General features: G+C 42.9%; 1 protein-coding gene across 1 annotated transcript in view; it reads left to right on the top strand.

Moving 5' to 3' along the window:
- The window catches only part of slc35f1 (solute carrier family 35 member F1), a 422,044-nt gene that overhangs the window by 356,797 nt on the left and 45,531 nt on the right, over window positions 1-19,716 (top strand). The window contains exons 4-5 of the mRNA XM_048531060.2: window positions 332-491; window positions 7,531-7,687. Of these exons, the coding sequence (XP_048387017.1) occupies window positions 332-491; window positions 7,531-7,687 (317 nt within the window). The remainder of the gene's footprint in view (window positions 1-331; window positions 492-7,530; window positions 7,688-19,716) is intronic.

Raw genomic sequence — 19,716 nt, forward strand, 5'->3', positions numbered from 1 at the left:
GCAGGCACATAGATGAGGAAAATATAACTGATATTATTGAGTATTGATATATTGATTGTCAGGGACAGTCCGAACCTCTAATGAGCTAACTTCCACTAAGTCTTGAAGTAGAAAATAAAGTAAATCGAATTGAAGAGATTATAATTACCTAACCCAGGACACGGAAGATGATGCCATTGTGTCTACTGGTAAGTGAATTTGGTTTTGTAAAATATGTGTGTTCAAACCAAAATGGTTGCGCATTACATGTTTAATGTTTTGTTGATTTTTTTTTTGTCCCCTGAAATATGATTTGTCAGTAATAGTTTAACATGCCCTTTTTGTTTTACAGTTGCTAGATTGTTTTGTTATCCCAGTGGTATTGTTGCTGTCCTGGTTCTTCCTGCTGGTGAGATACAAGGCTCTTCACTTCATTGGAGTCGGGGTGTGTCTTCTGGGGATGGGATGTATGGTGGGAGCTGATGTTCTTGTTGGGAGACATCAAGGAACTGGTGAGTTACTCAGTGCTTCTACCATCAGAAAATCTTTGAACCATTTTTGACGTGTCTAAATCCAGAGTGAAAAGTGAAACTCAGATTGTTAACAGACTAAGCACTTTCATACAGTTTTCAAATTTGGGAAATTAGGTTGCTCTAGATACAATGCATCATGAAAAGTAGCATTGTCAAGGCCAGGTTCACGTCATTTATAGGCATTAATGAGATTTGTTGCATTACTGTATTTACTTAATGCCTGAAGCTAATTATACCAACCTCCCAATTGCATTGCTCAGTTCACCAATGCTAAAAACTAGAATCATGCAGCAGAGGGAGGCTGTTAGAAATAAGTTGTCCTTCCCCTCTGAACTTTCCGCATAACTTGTAAATACTCCCTTATGTATTATATATTGAAGTATATATGGCCCCACACACGCAAACTGACAATTATATTAGAACTGTAGTGTATTGGCACTAAGTCAAAATGCTGAGAGAACTGGTGCAGAGACAGTGGACTGAATGACCTCCTCCTACCTGTTAAAATTTTGTGATTCTGTATTGTACCTGAATACTCATAGCATTGGAGGTTATAAGTTGCTATAATTGGCTGTAAGCACAGTCTCAAAATTGACCACCACCACCTTAGACATGGAGAATTAACACGGTTCCTATGTGGTCCTGATCTGACTCAAAATTTAATAGTTATACAAAGTAAAAATAGTTAATAATAAATGGATAAAACAAAGCCAGTATATTAAAACTATAGATAATAAAATGTGAGGCTGTATGAACACAGCAGGCCAAGCAGCATCTCAGGAGCACAAAAGCTGACGTTTCGGGCCTAGACCCTTCATCAGAGAGGGGGATGGGGAGAGGGAACTGGAATAAATAGGGAGAGAGGGGGAGGCGGACCGAAGATGGAGAGTAAAGAAGATAGGTGGAGAGAGTGTAGGTGGGGAAGTAGGGAGGGGATAGGTCGGTCCAGGGAAGACGGACAGGTCAAGGAGGTGGGATGAGGTTAGTAGGTAGCTGGGGGTGCAGCTTGGGGTGGGAGGAAGGGATGGGTGAGAGGAAGAACCGGTTAGGGAGGCAGAGACAGGTTGGACTGGTTTTGGGATGCAGTGGGTGGGGGGGAAGAGCTAGGCTGGTTGTGTGGTGCAGTGGGGGGAGGGGACGAACTGGGCTGGTTTAGGGATGCAGTAGGGGAAGGGGAGATTTTGAAACTGGTGAAGTCCACATTGATACCATATGGCTGCAGGGTTCCCAGGCGGAATATGAGTTGCTGTTCCTGCAACCTTCGGGTGGCATCATTGTGGCAGTGCAGGAGGCCCATGATGGACATGTCATCTAGAGAATGGGAGGGGGAGTGGAAATGGTTTGCGACTGGGAGGTGCAGTTGTTTGTTGCGAACTGAGCGGAGGTGTTCTGCAAAGCGGTCCCCAAGCCTCCGCTTGGTTTCCCCAATGTAGAGGAAGCCGCACCGGGTACCGTGGATGCAGTATACCACATTGGCAGATGTGCAGGTGAACCTCTGCTTAATGTGGAATATCATCTTGGGGCCTGGGATGGGGGTGAGGGAGGAGGTGTGGGGCCAAGTGTAGCATTTCCTGCGGTTGCAGGGGAAGGTGCCGGGTGTGGTGGGGTTGGAGGGCAGTGTGGAGCGAACAAGGGAGTCACGGAGAGAGTGGTCTCTCCGGAAAGCTGACAGGGGAGGGGATGGAAAAATGTCTTGGGTGGTGGGGTCGGATTGTAAATGGCGGAAGTGTCGGAGGATAATGCGTTGTATCCGGAGGTTGGTAGGGTGGTGTGTGAGAACGAGGGGGATCCTCTTGGGGTGGTTGTGGCGGGGGCGGGGTGTGAGGGATGTGTTGCGGGAATTACGGGAGACGCGGTCAAGGGCGTTCTCGATCACTGTGGGGGGGAAAGTTGCGGTCCTTAAAGAACTTGGACATCTGGGATGTGTGGGAGTGGAATGTCTTATCGTGGGAGCAGATGCGGCGGAGGCGGAGGAATTGGGAATAGGGGATGGAATTTTTGCAGGAGGGTGGGTGGGAGGAGGTGTATTCTAGGTAGCTGTGGGAGTCGGTGGGCTTGAAATGGACATCAGTTACAAGCTGGTTGCCTGAGATGGAGACTGAGAGGTCCAGGAAGGTGAGGGATGTGCTGGAGATGGCCCAGGTGAACTGAAGGTTGGGGTGGAAGGTGTTGGTGAAGTGGATGAACTGTTTGAGCTCCTCTGGGGAGCAAGAGGCGGCGCCGATACAGTCATCAATGTAGCGGAGGAAGAGGTGGGGTTTGGGGCCTGTGTAGGTGCGGAAGAGGGACTGTTCCACGTAACCTACAAAGAGGCAGGCATAGCTGGGGCCCATGCGGGTGCCCATGGCCACCCCCTTAGTCTGTAGGAAGTGGGAGGAGTCAAAAGAGAAGTTGTTGAGTGTGAGGACGAGTTCAGCTAGGCGGATGAGAGTGTCGGTGGAGGGGGACTGGTCGGGCCTGCGGGATAGGAAGAAGCGGAGGGCCTTGAGGCCATCTCCATGCGGAATGCAGGTGTACAGGGACTGGATGTCCATGGTGAATATGAGGTGTTGGGGGCCAGGGAATTGGAAGTCCTGGAGGAGGTGGAGGGCGTGGGTGGTGTCACGGACGTAGGTGGGGAGTTCCTGGACCAAAGGGGAGAAAATGGAGTCCAGATAGGTGGAGATGAGTTCGGTGGGGCAGGAGCAGGCTGAGACGATGGGTCGACCAGGGCAGGCAGGTTTGTGGATTTTGGGAAGGAGATAGAAACAGGCTGTGCGAGGTTGGGGAACAATGAGGTTGGAGGCTGTGGGTGGGAGGTCCCCTGTGGTGATGAGGTCGTGAATGGTGTTGGAGATGATGGTTTGGTGCTCGGGTGTGGGGTCATGATCGAGGAGGCGGTAGGAGGTGGTGTCGGAGAGTTGGCGTCTGGCCTCGGCGATGTAGAGGTCAGTGCGCCATACTACCACTGCGCCACCCTTGTCTGCGGGTTTGATGGTGAGGTTGGGGTTGGAGCGGAGGGAGCGGAGGGCTGCCCGTTCTGCGGGGGAGAGGTTGGAGTGGGTGAGAGCGGTGGAGAGGTTGAGGCGGTTAATGTCTCGACGGCAGTTGGAGATGAAGAGGCCGAGGGAGGGTAGGAGGCCTGGGGGTGGTGTCCAGGAGGAGGACTTGCTTCTTCCTATCCCGCAGGCCCGACCAGTCCCCCTCCACCGACACTCTCATCCGCCTAGCTGAACTCGTCCTCACACTCAACAACTTCTCTTTTGACTCCTCCCACTTCCTACAGACTAAGGGGGTGGCCATGGGCACCCGCATGGGCCCCAGCTATGCCTGCCTCTTTGTAGGTTACGTGGAACAGTCCCTCTTCCACACCTACACAGGCCCCAAACCACACCTCTTCCTCCGGTACATTGATGACTGTATCGGCGCCGCCTCTTGCTCCCCAGAGGAGCTCGAACAGTTCATCCACTTCACCAACACCTTCCACCCCAACTTTCACTTCACCTGGGCCATCTCCAACACATCCCTCACCTTCCTGGACCTCTCAGTCTCCATCTCAGGCAACCAGCTTGTAACTGATGTCCATTTCAAGCCCACCGACTCCCACAGCTACCTGGAATACACCTCCTCCCACCCACCCTCCTGCAAAAATTCCATCCCCTATTCCCAATTCCTCCGCCTCCACCGCATCTGCTCCCACGATAAGACATTCCACTCCCACACATCCCAGATGTCCAAGTTCTTTAAGGACTGCAACTTTCCCCCCACAGTGATCGAGAACGCCCTTGACCGCGTCTCCCGTATTTCCCGCAACACATCCCTCACACCCCGCCCCCGCCACAACCGCCCCAAGAGGATCCCCCTCATTCTCACACACCACCCTACCAACCTCCGGATACAACGCATTATCCTCCGACACTTCCGCCATTTACAATCCGACCCCACCACCCAAGACATTTTTCCATCCCCACCCCTGTCTGCTTTCCGGAGAGACCACTCTCTCCGTGACTCCCTTGTTCGCTCCACACTGCCCTCCAACCCCACCACACCCGGCACCTTCCCCTGCAACTGCAGGAAATGCTACACCTGTCCCCACACCTCCTCCCTCACCCCCATCCCAGGCCCCAAGATGACATTCCACATTAAGCAGAGGTTCACCTGCACATCTGTCAATGTGGTATACTGCATCCACTGTACCCGGTGCGGCTTCCTCTACATTGGGGAAACCAAGCGGAGGCTTGGGGACCGCTTTGCAGAACACCTCCGCTCAGTTCGCAACAAACAACTGCACCTCCCAGTCGCAAACCATTTCCACTCCCCCTCCCATTCTCTAGCTGACATGTCCATCATGGGCCTCCTGCAGTGCCACAATGATGCCACCCGAAGGTTGCAGGAACAGCAACTCATATTCCGCCTGGGAACCCTGCAGCCATATGGTATCAATGTGGACTTCACCAGTTTCAAAATCTCCCCTTCCCCTACTGCATCCCTAAACCAGCCCAGTTCGTCCCCTCCCCCCACTGCACCACACAACCAGCCCAGCTCTTCCCCCACCCCCCACCCACTGCATCCCAAAACCAGTCCAACCTGTCTCTGCCTCCCTAACCGGTTCTTCCTCTCACCCATCCCTTCCTCCCTCCCCAAGCCGCACCCCCAGCTACCTACTAACCTCATCCCACCTCCTTGACCTGTCCGTCTTCCCTGGACCGACCTATCCCCTCCCTACCTCCCCACCTACACTCTCTCCACCTATCTTCTTTGCTCTCCATCTTCGGTCCGCCTCCCCCTCTCTCCCTATTTATTCCAGTTCCCTCTCCCCATCCCCCTCTCTGATGAAGGGTCTAGGCCCGAAACGTCAGCTTTTGTGCTCCTGAGATGCTGCTTGGCCTGCTGTGTTCATCCAGCCTCACATTTTATTATCTTGGAATTCTCCAGCATCTGCAGTTCCCATTATCTCTGATATTAAAACTATTCTGCACTTTCACACATCAATACTGTCTCATCACATTAATACTCACAAATCAAAACCAACGTAGAATTGGTACCTTGCACTTCATTTGCATTGGCTTAACCTTGTAAAATCCACATTAAAACTCCTCGCCTCCCCACCACATCAGTTTAATAATTGGTGTTACTGAATGTCTGATGCTACATATTATACTCTGAACCATATAATCAAATAGACAGCATACACATTGATCGATTTTGGTGGTATATACTTGATGGTTCAAAGGGCCTGTTCTGTACTGTATAGTTTTATATCTGATTGCTGGTATATATAAGCATTTCATGATTCCAGTCACTATCCAATAATAAAGACTTTGAAGATCACATATAATATGTTGATGCAGTTCATGGTGACTTCAAGCATTCTGTTTCACTGGTGTCTTACCCAAACTACTATGTACTAATTAACATGAGATTGATGTTGTAACAATATCCCACTTTTGATGGCCTGACACAGCACTACAATACACATAGTTTTGTACAGAATCAAAGTATCAATTTTGGAAGTGTATCTGAAATCTCTACATAAAGATGGTACCCGTCACTACCATTTGTAATTTCAAATTCTGTTAGATGCTCTTTTAATTTATGTGTCGTTTGTTTTACTTCATCATGTTTGAGAGCACCCAGTCTTTGTTCATTATGGAATCTCAGGGTGATAATGAATTCAGTGAGTGTTCGGTATAATCAGGTTTTAATCACCTTTTTAGTTCTCAGCTGCGCTTTGTGCCAAAACTACATAGAATGTGGTTAATCTGTGAATGCATTAGTGTCTTCTCATCACATGTCTAATGCATGTCCCAACTTCTTGACATTTGTTTTGTTTCCATTTTTTTTGACTAGGATCAGTTTTGTTGGAATGTTTGGGAACTACGGCCTCCCCACAAATGCACTGTAATTTTGTTTTTCTTGCCCATTAATTATAATGGTTAGATGTTATAGAGAGTATATATCTTAATTTCCACTTTATGATCATATTCAAAGTGCCTGACATGGCACACGATGTGTCAATTGACTGCTTAATGTAAAAAAAAATCTCAGCACCAGCATCATGTCAAATAAAGAAGGTATGATTTTTTTTCCTTTGTGCTCCTGAACATTAGAGGTGTTAATTTTGCAGAATGGAACACGTCCTTGCCATTTCTGGCACCAATTTCCAGCTTCCTCTGTGAAAGTGGAACCAAAATGAGAGACTCTAGAAACCCTATCTGCTGTCATACCCTGGCCACATATCTTTATATAGTGCTGGCAAAAGATAATATTCTTTTTGGTAGTAAATTTGAAGAATAAAATTTGATTCAGTGGACAAGAAAAGCTTTTCAGACTCTCATGTCCCTCTGAATTTCTTGCAAAATCTCCTTCTTTTGAATTCCTATGCATAGCAAAGATGTCACATTTGTCTTTGGCTGATTTTCATTTCATTGGGTTCTCTGCTTCTTCACAGGTACAAATTATTTTTCTCTGGCTTTTCCCATACCAAGAGATTTGCAAATGCTTGGAACCAGCATTGGAATAGTTTCAGAACATATGCACTGAACAGTTTCAACTTATCTAGACTGAATGGTGATTAGAATGCTGGGCTGACAGCACACAGATGGTGTGTGACATAGCATGCCATCAAGTGAAGTTCTATAAACTTATAAGTTCTTAGATTTGAGGTAGAAGCTTTCAGGCAAAGTCCTCAGATGACAACTTGAATTTACAGGTTAACAGAGACACTTATAATTTAAAATGAGGACATTTGGCCTATCTTGTCTTTGAAAGAGCTTTCTACTTAGTACATTTCAAATTACATGTACACAGATTTGAACAAAATACCTTTTAATGGTTTAATCTGGGTTTTAAGTTTAACTGCCATTCTAATAACATTTTTAGAAAATTGTGTTATGTTAGGCCTGTGAATGTGTTAACATTACTAATCTTCAATCTAATGGTATATTTCTGAAAGCAAAAGTGATTGCAGTTTATATTCAGATTTCTTACAAACTACCAAAATTACTATAATTGATTTTTTTTGTTTACTTTTAACTAGGTGATAATAAACTGCTTGGAGACTTGCTTGTGTTGGCAGGAGCTACATTATATGGAATTTCCAATGTCTGTGAGGAATTCATTGTGAAGAACTTGAGTCGAGTGGAATTTCTAGGAATGATTGGACTGTTTGGCTCTTTCTTCAGTGGCATACAGTTGTGAGTTCTTTTCCCAACTTTGTAATATGTGGTCACCAAATTAACTAACAGACAGATTTGATGGATCGCTGCAGAAATGTAACTGCAATGCATTTTTTCTACATCACAGCTGCTGCATTTCAAAATAATTCACTGTGCACACTGTTGTGTAAAGATGTGATCTTGTGTCAGGTAAATGCAAGTAATTCTTTGCCTGGAAAATCCTCAAGTTTGTGATATTTACACTCCCAGCAGACAACCATAACTGACATGAAGCAAAAAGACAGAAAATCACCTTGTTAATTTTTAAGTTTTGTACTATTTTTGTGTTAATCAAGTTGATGGATTTTATGCTGGAACAGTTTTTTTAACCAAATCAAACGCGTGCTCGTCTGGTGCCATAATTATTTCCATGAAAGGTGCCTAGTGTGCAATTTCATGCATGACACTTTACTCTGCATGATTTTGTTTTGCAAATACTATGGTTTAAAATATGTATGTACCTGAGGTTCATTTTGCGATTTAATATGTGAGACATATGACAGAATAAAGGTCATAAATTCAAGCTTGACACCACATGATTTTGTGTAGGGTTGATGGTCTGCTGAAAGACTGAGGAAATGCTTTATTTGTCAAGGGTGCTATCTTTAAATAAAGTTAAACAAAGGGTCTTCTCACTTGGGCCTAATATATTACGATTTATGGCTTTGGCCATTATCGACAACTGAACTAGTATCGCTAAAGAATATGTTAGCTATTATATATTTGTTATTTTCAGGAGGTAGGATTCCCCTTCTGGCAAGTAAAATTACTCATTTATTTCAAGAGCATTAACTAATATTAATAGAATAAATTATTTATGTCCTTAAAAGGATTCAAAATTTAAACAATCCTGTAAAGTGAATCTGAATTTAATATAAATCATTTACAAAAAGTAGTTAAACTGAATAAAATCTACTGCTGATCGAATACAGAGTTAATGCAATTGTTGTGTAGAGTATTTGAATGTTTTAGCATAAAAGACAATGGCCTGGGTTTTCTGCTGGCCAGACAGTTATTGCAGCTTAAATGGATGTTGCACATTGACACCCTGTGGTATCCCCATTGTAGCAAAATCCAAAGAAATTGCCTGGGCAATTGAAGAATCTGCTGGTCAACTCCGCAGTGCCTAGAACCCTGTGAAAGTCTCTGGAGAATTCAGAGCATTCAGATGAAACTAAGAAAATTAGTTACTTAGGAAAAGCTAGATTATTAAATACTTTGTATAACTTCTGAGTAGCTATTCAACTGACTCCATACTGACCCCTCACTCTACCAGTTATATCTCCGCCAGGCTCCTTACACCCCTGAAACCTTGACCTTCTCTCCCCCACGGGTCTCACCCCCACATTCCTCTGCAGCCAGACCCACCCTGATATCTTACCCTGCAAAACATAGAACCATAGAGCTACACAACAAAGAAGCAGACCCTTCGGTCCAACTCATCCATGCCAACCAGATATCCTAAACCAATCTAGTCCCATTTGCCAGCATATTGCCCATATCACTCTAAATCTTTCATATTCATTATCCATCCAGATATCTTTTATGTTTGAAATTGTACCTGCCTCCATCTGGCAGCTCGTTCCATACACATACCACCCTCTGCATGGGAAAGTTGCCTCTCACGTCCCTTTTAAACCTTTCTCCCTCACCTCAAACCTATGCCATTTAGTTTTGGACTCGTCTACAGTGGTAAACAGACCTTGGCTAGTCACCCTATCCATGCCCTTTGTGATTTTATAAACTTCTATAAGGTCACCCCTCAGCCCCTGATGTTCCAGAGAAAAAAGCCCCAGCTTGCTCATCCTCTTCTTATTGCCTTACTCTGCTCTGCATAAAAACCTGCTGTTGACAGCCTACTTACCTAACAGTACGGCACCCTACCTATGAGGCATCCTATTTATCTGGTGTGCTATTGTCCCACCGATCTGGCACCCTAACTTTCCAGCTCCCTAGCCTCACACTTTTATATACTTACCATTTGAGAGCAGCTGTCAAAGTGGCAGTTTGCACCATTAAGTTTCAGAAAATAGCTGCTGATGTGTGGTTTGCCTTCTCTGACAGTCCTGTGCTATGAAAGAATTGTCAAATCAGAAGTACACCTTTACATTTGGAAGAATCCTCTCTCAGAAATGTAGACCAGGGCTGGACTGGCAATCTGCATGGAATTATATGGGAATTCCGATGTCTGTAAGGAATTAGTTGTGTAGAAATTGAGCTGGGTGAAATTTCTAAGAATGCTTAGTCTGTTTGACACTTTCTTTAGTGACACACATTTGTGAGCTCCTAGTGGAGTACAGTTGTGAGTGTGTTTGCCACTTGGGTCCACCAGAGATACTCGCACCAATGATATTGTCATTGGATCACCCAGCAATCAGCTTATCAGGAGCTGATAGTGAGTGTGGGCACTTAGCTCACTCTGTCACAAGTCTTCACATTGACCAAACAGAGACCAGCAGTTTTTGGGTCTGTTTGAGCCCTATGCCTTGGGGTATCCAACATTTGGAGGCTCCCCTAACTCAGCCAGAAGGCTCCCAGAAAACTAGCCTTCTTTCAGCACTAAATTGCAGAGCTGGCAAAAAGGAATGAATTTCTCCATGGTAATTTCTCTTAATCATCTCCATCTCTCATCATTTCACTCACCAGCTCCAGAAAGGGAAAACTTCATCCCAAGCATTGCTACGTGTTTAATTGTTGTATAAATATGGCAGATTTGTATAGTTCATAGATTATTGTGTTGATACTTTGCAACTACTTTGATACTAATCGATGCCGGAATTTCCACTAAAGCTTTGTGGGTTCTTGAGGCAAACTACATATCCTCCTGGCTCGACAAAACAAAGTTTTTAATTTAACCTTCAAGGGTCTCTTCATCCGTCTGACATCTACTGATCTCATTTTAACCTGATGGGAAACTTGCACTGCCTTTCATACTCGTTCCGAGTTCTGAGGTGTTCTTGGCTTCTGTTGACAACTTTGATTGCATTACAACATGATGCATTTGCCTGAGTCTGGCAGGATACCTCATGTGTTGCCAAAGCAGCAGTGATAACATCAAGAATGGTCAGGAACAGTGGGGGAATTATAGCCTTTCCATTTTAACTGCATGGCCACTCTAATTCTGTAAATACAACAAAATTCCATTCCACATCCCAAAAATGATTTGCTTGTTAGAACTACAAGTAGCATTTATTTTCGGCTTAGATAATGCAGGTGATGCTTACTATTTATAGAGATATATAATGATATCATTGCACAATGCATTGCACTAGACTACCATTTTGAGTAATTCCAAACAGACACAGTCAGTTAATTGACTTGTCACAGATGAGAGTTTTGTTTATTTCCGGTAATGGTGCAAGTCACAAATGTAAATTTGTATGCACCAGATTAGCTGGATACATTGTTAACTTGAAACAGTTTGTACCAAATCTATGTGTAAGAGTAAAATGATATGAAGGTTACAATTTTCTGAATCAAAATTCTTTCCTATATAAACTTGAATTTAACTCTGTATTTGATTGTTTTGAAGAAAAGTCTCGAAATTCCAGTGGATATTAGTATGCAAACCAGAAGGGGATAAAATTTGGAGAGAAAACTAATTTTACCTCCTACAGTTTAAAGCTCTACCATCAATCCTGCCTGAAGTGAACAAAGTATATAATGTGCTCACCTTGATTAGAATGTCGTTTGATGCTGAAAGAGATACTGAGAGCTGTCTGAGCAATGAGGTGCTAGTGCTTGGTGAACTTTCTGAATTTGATAGAGAGTTTGCTACTGTAAGCATTTCAGCATTCTTTAATGTATAATGCAGTATTAGAGACACAGATGTTAGTGAAACTCTGAGTCATGCAAACAAATCATATTTAAGGATGCAGCCAATGTTGCACACCCATCACTTTAGGTATGTGTAGATAGAAATATACTGAACGTTAATTAGAGCTCTTTAATTTTCAGTTGAGGCTTATTTGGGTAGATTAGCAATATGTTGACTTACCTTTTAGTTTTAACTTGCACTGCACATGGAAAATAAAAACTTCTTGGCAAGTAATTTGAGCCTAAAATAGTTATATGGTTCAAAAGCATTGGTTTTGGAGAAGTGAGTTCCTACCTTGAAATCTGTGGTCAAGGTCTTCGTAGCTGATATCTTAACAGCAGGACTTCAATATTTTATCCTTTTCTTTTGCTATGAAACTATTTTGGAGCATTTATAAGCAGCAGTTCATGAGTACAGAGTCAATGTTTGATCTCAATTACGTGGCTCAGGAAGGAAGAAGCCAAGGCTGAGAAGCATGAAAATATATAATACCTGAAAGTTCTGCAGTTTTCCTGCAGTGGCCAGGGGCTTTGGTGCTGTGGAAAGGTCAAGTTGAGAAAACAGCAACATAGGACTGGTACAAGTCAACATGTTGGAAAGGGTGTTAGCTCAAACACCCAATGTGTGCATATGCCAAAGGCATGCAGAGTGGCCAGATTGTGATGTCAGTCTGCATCTATCATTAGTTTACACCTGACCTGCCATTTTGAATCTTACCTTACATTATCAAAGCATAGAGGGTTGCAATGTAGAAGAAAAACATTTGGCCCCCAATATCCATGCCAACTCTCTGTGAGAGCATTGCAGCTAGTCTCACTCACCTGAACTTTCCTGTAGCTCTGCAAATCTTTTGTCTTCAGTAAGTATCTAATTCTTTATTGAAAACCATGAATGTTTGCCTCTAACAACTCCCAAGCCTTCCATTCCAAGCCTTAATCACATGCTGTTAAAACTGTTTCTTCCCCATGCTACTTTTGATTCATTAACCCTTCACTTTACATGATTTTCACAAACGAGAACTGTTTCTTCGTATCTAATCCAGGCCTATCATGTTTTTGAATACCTCTATCAAGTATCTGCAACTCCCTGATGGAAAAATTCCCCAGCTTTTCCAATCTATCTGCGGAACAGAAATCCCTCATCCCGAGAATCATTCTAATAATTTTTTTCTGTGTCCTCTGTAATGCTTCACCCAGTAGTCCAGTTGAGGCTAACTAGTGTTTTTTAAAATATTTAGCAAAACCTCCTTGTCCTCTGTGTACCTATTTACCAAAGATGATACATGCTTATTATTCACTTTTCCACTCTGCCCTACTGCCTTTAGTGATTTATACATATATACTCCAAGAAAGATCTTTCTGAAGAAGAATCACTGGACTCGAAACATTAACTCTGCTTTCTCCCCACAGATGTTCCCAGGCCTGCTGAGTTTGTCCAGTAATTTCTGGTTTCATTTCAGAGTTCTGCGCCCACAGTTCTTTGTTTTATTTTATCCCAGTGTTCCAGCACAGCCTTCAAAATTGTATGTGTTATCCTATATTGCCTTTACTCTCACTTACTGGCAAAATGTATCACTTGAGATTTGACTGAATGAAGTTCCATCTGCCACATGTCTGCTCATTCCACCCGCCTATCTATACCATCATGTGGTCCATCACCATACTCCTCACATTTCATAGCATTCACACGTTTTGTGGCATGTGCAGGTTTTGAAATTGTGCCCCGCACACGCGCATCTAAGAGTTATGGACAAAAGTTTGTTCACTTTACAATCTCTTATCAGAAGGTTTATAAGAAGTGAATGTTTTCTTACCCTTACAGTGAGAATTCCAAATTAAATATTTTCTGCAGGAAGCTTTTTATGAGTTTAAAAGCAAAGAACATTATTTATTCACACACCCTGACCCCAAAAATAACATATTTCACTTATTCATCTCACACACACATATCTCACTCACACCCAGTACAGAAAATAGAATAGTGTTGGTCTGAGATAATGGAATGGCTCCTGTGGGACTGCTTGGAGTCGGTGGACTAGGTAATATTCAAGAACTCAGCGACCAACCTAAATGTTTATGCTACTACCATAACAGACTTCATCAGTAATTTTATCACTCCTGTCATTTACGGCAAGGCTTACTTGACATAACAGGCTAAAAAGTGAAGTCAAACAGAATCGCAGCAACAGCACACCCTTACCAAATGAGCTCAAGTCATTTTATACTTGCTTTGAACAGAAGGTCGGTGAAACAATGTGACCTATCCCAGCAGCCTCAGGTGCCACTGCTGCCATCAGATTGGCCACCTTGAGAGTGAACCTACGAAAAGTGACTGGCCCAGATGGAGTCCCAGGGCCATGCACTCAGACCCTGTGTGGACCAGCTGGTGGGAATATTTGCAGCCATCTTTCACTTCTCCTTACTACTATCTGAAGTCACCACCTGTTTCACGAAGACCACCATCATCCCAGTGCCAAAGAAAAATCATGCGGCATGCCTCACTGACCTGGTTCCTCTGACGTCTATAATTAGGAAATGCTTTGAGAGGCTAGTCATGGCTCACATCAACTCCAGCCTACAAAATTGTCTTGATCTTTTGCAATTCCCATACTGGTGCAACATGTCCACAGCAGATACCATCTACCTGTGCTTTCACTCATCCCTGGATCATCTGGATCACAAGGATACCTATGATGGGCTCGAACTTATTGACTGTTGTTCTGCCTTCGACACCATAACTCCAAACAAACTTATCTCAAACTCCAAGACCTAGGACTCTACTTCTCCCGGTAACTGGATCCTTAACTTCCTGATCCATCGACCGCAATCAGTAAGATTAGGCAATAACACTTCCTCCACTGTAATCCTCAACAATGGTAACCCACAAGGCCATGTACTCAGGCCCTTCCTGTACTTGTTATACACTCACAATTGTGTGGCCAAGTTCTGCCCTCACTCCATTCACTTGTTTGCTGACAACACCACTGTTGTAGGTCGGATTTCAAACAATGATGAAACAGAGTACAGGAAAGAGACATGGGTACAGGCTCTGTCCACTAACATCAGCAATATGAAGGAGCTGATCATTGACTTCAGGAAGCAGAGTGGAGGGCAAGCCTCTGTCTGCATCAATGGTGCTGAGGTGGAGATGGTCAAGAGTGTCAAGTTCCTGGGAATGATATTCACCAACATTCTTGGTCCATCCACATCGATACAATGGCTAAGAAAGCACAACAAAATCTCAAGTTCCTCAGGATGCTAAGGAAATTTGTCATGCCCACAAGGACTGTCACCAATTTTTATAGATGCACTATACAAAGGCGTCCTATCTGACTGTGTCACAATGTGGTAAGGCAGCTACTATCCCCAAGGCTGCAATAAACTACAGAGTCATGAACATAGCCCAGTCCATCATACAAATTAGCCTTCAATCCATTGACTCTACGTATACTTCCCATTGCCTTGAGAAAGAAGCCAATATAGTTAAAGACCCTTCCACCCCAGTTACATTTTCTTCTACCCTCTTCCATCAGGCAGAATATATAAAAGTTTGAATACTCATACAAACAGATTCAAGAACAGCTTCTTCCCTGCTGTTGTCAGACTTTTGAACAGACTTCTCAAATGTTAATGCTAATCTTTTTCTCTCCACCTTCTCTGCAGCTGTAACACTGTATTCTGCACTCTGTTCTGCTGCCCCTTTGCACTTTGTATAGTATGATCTGCCTATATAGTACACAAAACAACACTTTTCACTGTATCTCAGGTACATGTGACAATAATAAATCAATCAACAGTGGCACACGGGACCAACAGTATGTAGCATACACGATAAGCACTCCAGAAATTCATCAAGACTCCTAAGACAGGATCTTAAACAAGGATACTGAAATCACTCTGTGAAAATGTACTTTTATTAATACCTTATATAGTTGAAGTATGACATCCTTACTTTGTTCAATTCATCTCGTAATAAAAGATTACATTCTTAATTACTTAGTGTTTGCATGCTAACATTTTGGGACAAGAACATCTAAAGGCCTTTGCACCCATCAACATACTCTTTTGAAAGTTTAACATCTTTAGAGTTCGAGGCAGTCATTGCCTTATTGTTTGAATAAACCACTTAATGAATAATGCCCTTATGGATTTGGTCCAGGAAAGGATGCTCATTCAATGTTGCAGTCTCCTTTTTGTTACCTCTTGAGATAGGAATGGTTTCAATCTACAAAAGAAGTCAGGTGTCTCTTGGGTGGCCACCTTTTCTCAGTTTTAAACTATAAATTATTGACTGGCAATCCCACATATACGGGTATATGGCACAAGGTTATGAAAATAGATCAAAAGAACAGTGATCTTAGATGAATCCCTGGAAAATGTCACAATCCATCATCTTTCAGTCCAAAACTAATTATTCACCACTACTCTGATGAAGGGTCTAGGCCCGAAACATCAGCTTTTGTGCTCCTGAGATGCTGCTTGGCCTGCTGTGTTTATCCAGCTCCACACTTTATTATCTTGGATTCTCCAGCATTTGCAGTTCCCAATATCACTCACACATTCACCACTACTCTGTTTGCTTTCGCTCAACCAAATTCATATCCATACTATCACTGTTACTTTTATTCCCAGGACTTCACCTTTGTTCAGAAGCCTCTGCTGTGGCATTCTGATCGAACATCTTTTGGAAATCCATGTATGTCAGCACTAACCCAATGGCTGAGAAAATGTTGCTGACTTCCAGTGAGGGTGACTGCACTCTGACCTTGTGAGCTCCACCTTTTTTATGTGTTGCAGCATTCCAGAATAGCTGGGTAACAAGCAACAGCAACCACATTGAAGGAGGATGGTAGTTTTATCCAACCTGGAGCCATTGCCACTTCAACGGGATGGAATGCCAACAGTCCTTGTGATATGTTGAAGTAAAAATTACTGGACTGTGTGAGTCTGTAAACTTCTTTAAACACAACAACAGTGGTACCGTGGCAAGAGAGTCAAAGGTTATTGGGATAGATGGGAATATGAAATTTTGATGGCATCAAATTGGACTTGCATGGCAACTGACAGAAATTTCAAGATCATAGTCTGAATTTCCATGTCAACCACATTACCCTCACCAATGCCGTTATCTCTCTTACTTCCTCAAAAAACTCCGTGATCAGTTTGAGTCATTATGGCACAGACCGAGGTCATTCAATCCATGCTGGCTTTTCTTAATTAATCCACATTTGTCCACGTGATATTTTTCCCCCCAGGATCCTTGCTTTTAAAATCTTTCCCACCACCAGGGTTAATCTGAAATAAAAACAGAAAGTGCTGCAGAATCTCAGCAAGTCTGGCAACTTTTGTGGAGAGAGAAAAACAGAGTTAACGTTTTGAGTCCAATATGACTATCTTCAGAACTGAGAGATGTTAGGAAAGAGTTCTTTTTAATACATCAAACAGAGACAGAGGCCCAACATGATGCTTTTCTGGCCATCCTGCCCACTTGACTCAGTTAATTTCTAAGAACCTGATCCAGCGATGCTTCCTTCCTCATTAGATGAGAAACAAACTTACCAATAATATGTTCCTGAACCTGCTTCAGAAGCCCCTTCTCTTTGCCTTGTACATGATTATTATTCCAGTCCTTATTAGTATAATTACAGTCATCCATTAAAACTGCTTCGTAGTTATTACAACTCTACAATTTTCTTACAAATTTCTTCCTTTTAAATTTTTCCAAAGCTTGATGGTCTGTAGAATACATGGATTGATGCAATAGTGAATCTATTGTTTCTTCACTCTAACTAAATAGATTCAATCCCTGAATCCTCAAGAACATTGTCATTCTAGCACAGTCATGCTCGCCTATTAGATTCCTTTCTTCGCTGTATCCAGGAATATTTAGTATCCAGACCTGTCCTTTTCGAGCCCGGTCTCTAATCCCACATATCTAAGTGCCTTTGTGACTCATCAACCTCATAAATGCCTTTACCATCCTGTCGTAAACATGCACAGTTCAAATTTTATTCAGTAGCGAGCAGGGCACGTCAGTGGTGCTCTTAAAGATATCACCATCTGAGTAAGGGTCTTTGACGCTGTTTTCCTGGTGAAGAATTAGTGCAAGTACTACGTACAAGATCCTTAGATCATCATTTCTTTTTGTTTCCCCAACATACCATCTCTCTGTGTTGGACCATGATCACATCGTCGTCGCCAATATCCTGAAAGAGAAGTCAACCGAAACTAAGTGTTTCACTGTGTCCTTTAACAAGAACAATTGCAAATCCAAAAAATAATTAAGAAAACTAAGAGAATGCTATTCTTAATTACAAGAGGAATTGAACACATAAGACATAAAGTGCATTGGTGAGATTATATTTCAAATACTTTATGCAGCTTTGATCTCCTTATTTAAGGAAAGATGCAAATGTGTTGGGCAGTGATTCAGAGCCAGAGTGGGCACCCGGAATGAATGGCTTGCCTATAAAGATTGGACTGGATTCCTTTTCACTGGAGTTTAGAAGAGTGAAGGATGGCTTAAATGAAGTATATAAGATCCTGAACAGAATAAGTTGAATGTGAAAATGATATTTCTTCTTGTTGATTATACATGAACCAGGGAAGCTTGTGAAATTAGGAATCAACCTTTAAGCACAGACATGAGGAGAAATCTTTTCTGTCAGAAAATATTCAACTTTGGAACTCTGTTTCAGAAGGCAGGATCACTGAATATATTCAAGGTAGAGGTGGATAGGTTTTTGTTAGGCAAGGGAATCACTGGTTGTCAGGGTTAGATAGCCATATGGAGTTCGAAACGCAAACAGACTGGCCTTGATTTTGTTAAATGCTGAGCTGACTTGAGGGGCTGAATGGCTTCCATTTGCTCCAATTTTTTGTATTCGTATGTTTTTGCGATAGTACAAACAACATTCAAGTAATCACCATTGTATTTTCTATTAGTACCTGTTTTGTGGGTGCCTTTGCCAGGCCCACTGCTTTTATTCAGCACTAACCCAATGGCTGAGAAAATGTTGCTGACTTCCAGTGAGGGTGACTGCACTCTGACCTTGTGAGCTCCACCTTTTTTATGTGTTGCAGCATTCCAGAATAGCTGGGTAACAAGCAACAGCAACCACATTGAAGGAGGATGGTAGTTTTATCCAACCTGGAGCCATTGCCACTTCAACGGGATGGAATGCCGACAGTCCTTGTGATATGTTGAAGTAAAAATTACTGGACTGTGTGAGTCTGTAAACTTCTTTAGACACAACAACAGTGGTACCGTGGCAAGAGAGTCAAAGGTTATTGGGATAGATGGGAATATGAAATTTTGATGGCATCAAATTGGGCTTGCATGGCAACTGACAGAAATTTCAAGATCATAGTCTGAATTTCCATTGCCACATGCAAATATTGGGTAGCTTTTGATGGTGTAGTATTAGTTGTCAAATGCTGAATCACAACAGGCTCTTCGAGTGCAGCAATAAAGTTGGCCACCACTTCAAAGTCCTGTGTGAAGCTCTATGCTGTATTGAAATAAGGTCTCTTCATGTTTGTGGACGTGCTAAGAAACTTTTTGGCATGTCTGCCAATTCAGATGCATTTCTGTGTAGCATAGTGAAGCATAGAGGAAGGCTGAAGAACTACTTACGTGGAAGTTATGTGCTTCAGGTTACCTTCACATTGATTATATACCATGAGTGTCACACACTACTGCTCCCACTGATAGTACAATATTACATCATGTGAACTACTTGCCCTGGTTTATGGAACTTAACTTATTGTATAGCCTGAAAGTAGAAGTTCTGGGCAGTGATTTGTTTAAATTGAGGCCTCCAACAGTTCGATATCTACGTGGTCAGTTAACGAAGAGACTAGCATTTTAAAGGCCTCCTTTTGAACTTGGTTTCCTTGTCATAGTGGAAATATAGAAGTGCCTTACAAAATCAGACACCACCACCATCACAGACTTCATCAGCAAATGTGTGGAGGACTGTGTACCAAAGAAACGAATCCGAGTGTTCCCCAACCGTAAACCTTGGATACTGCAGGAAATCCATTCCCTACTGAAGACCAGATGTGCAGCATTCAAGTCGGGTGATCCTGTTCTATACAGAAACTCCAGTTAGGACCTCTGCAAAGCCATCAGGGAGGCCAAGAGGCAGTGCCGGACCAAGTTAGAGGCCCAGACCTACCAAACAGACTCC

The sequence above is a fragment of the Stegostoma tigrinum genome, chromosome 4 (genome assembly GCF_030684315.1).
Source record: "Stegostoma tigrinum isolate sSteTig4 chromosome 4, sSteTig4.hap1, whole genome shotgun sequence".
NCBI classification, from domain to species: domain Eukaryota; kingdom Metazoa; phylum Chordata; class Chondrichthyes; order Orectolobiformes; family Stegostomatidae; genus Stegostoma; species Stegostoma tigrinum.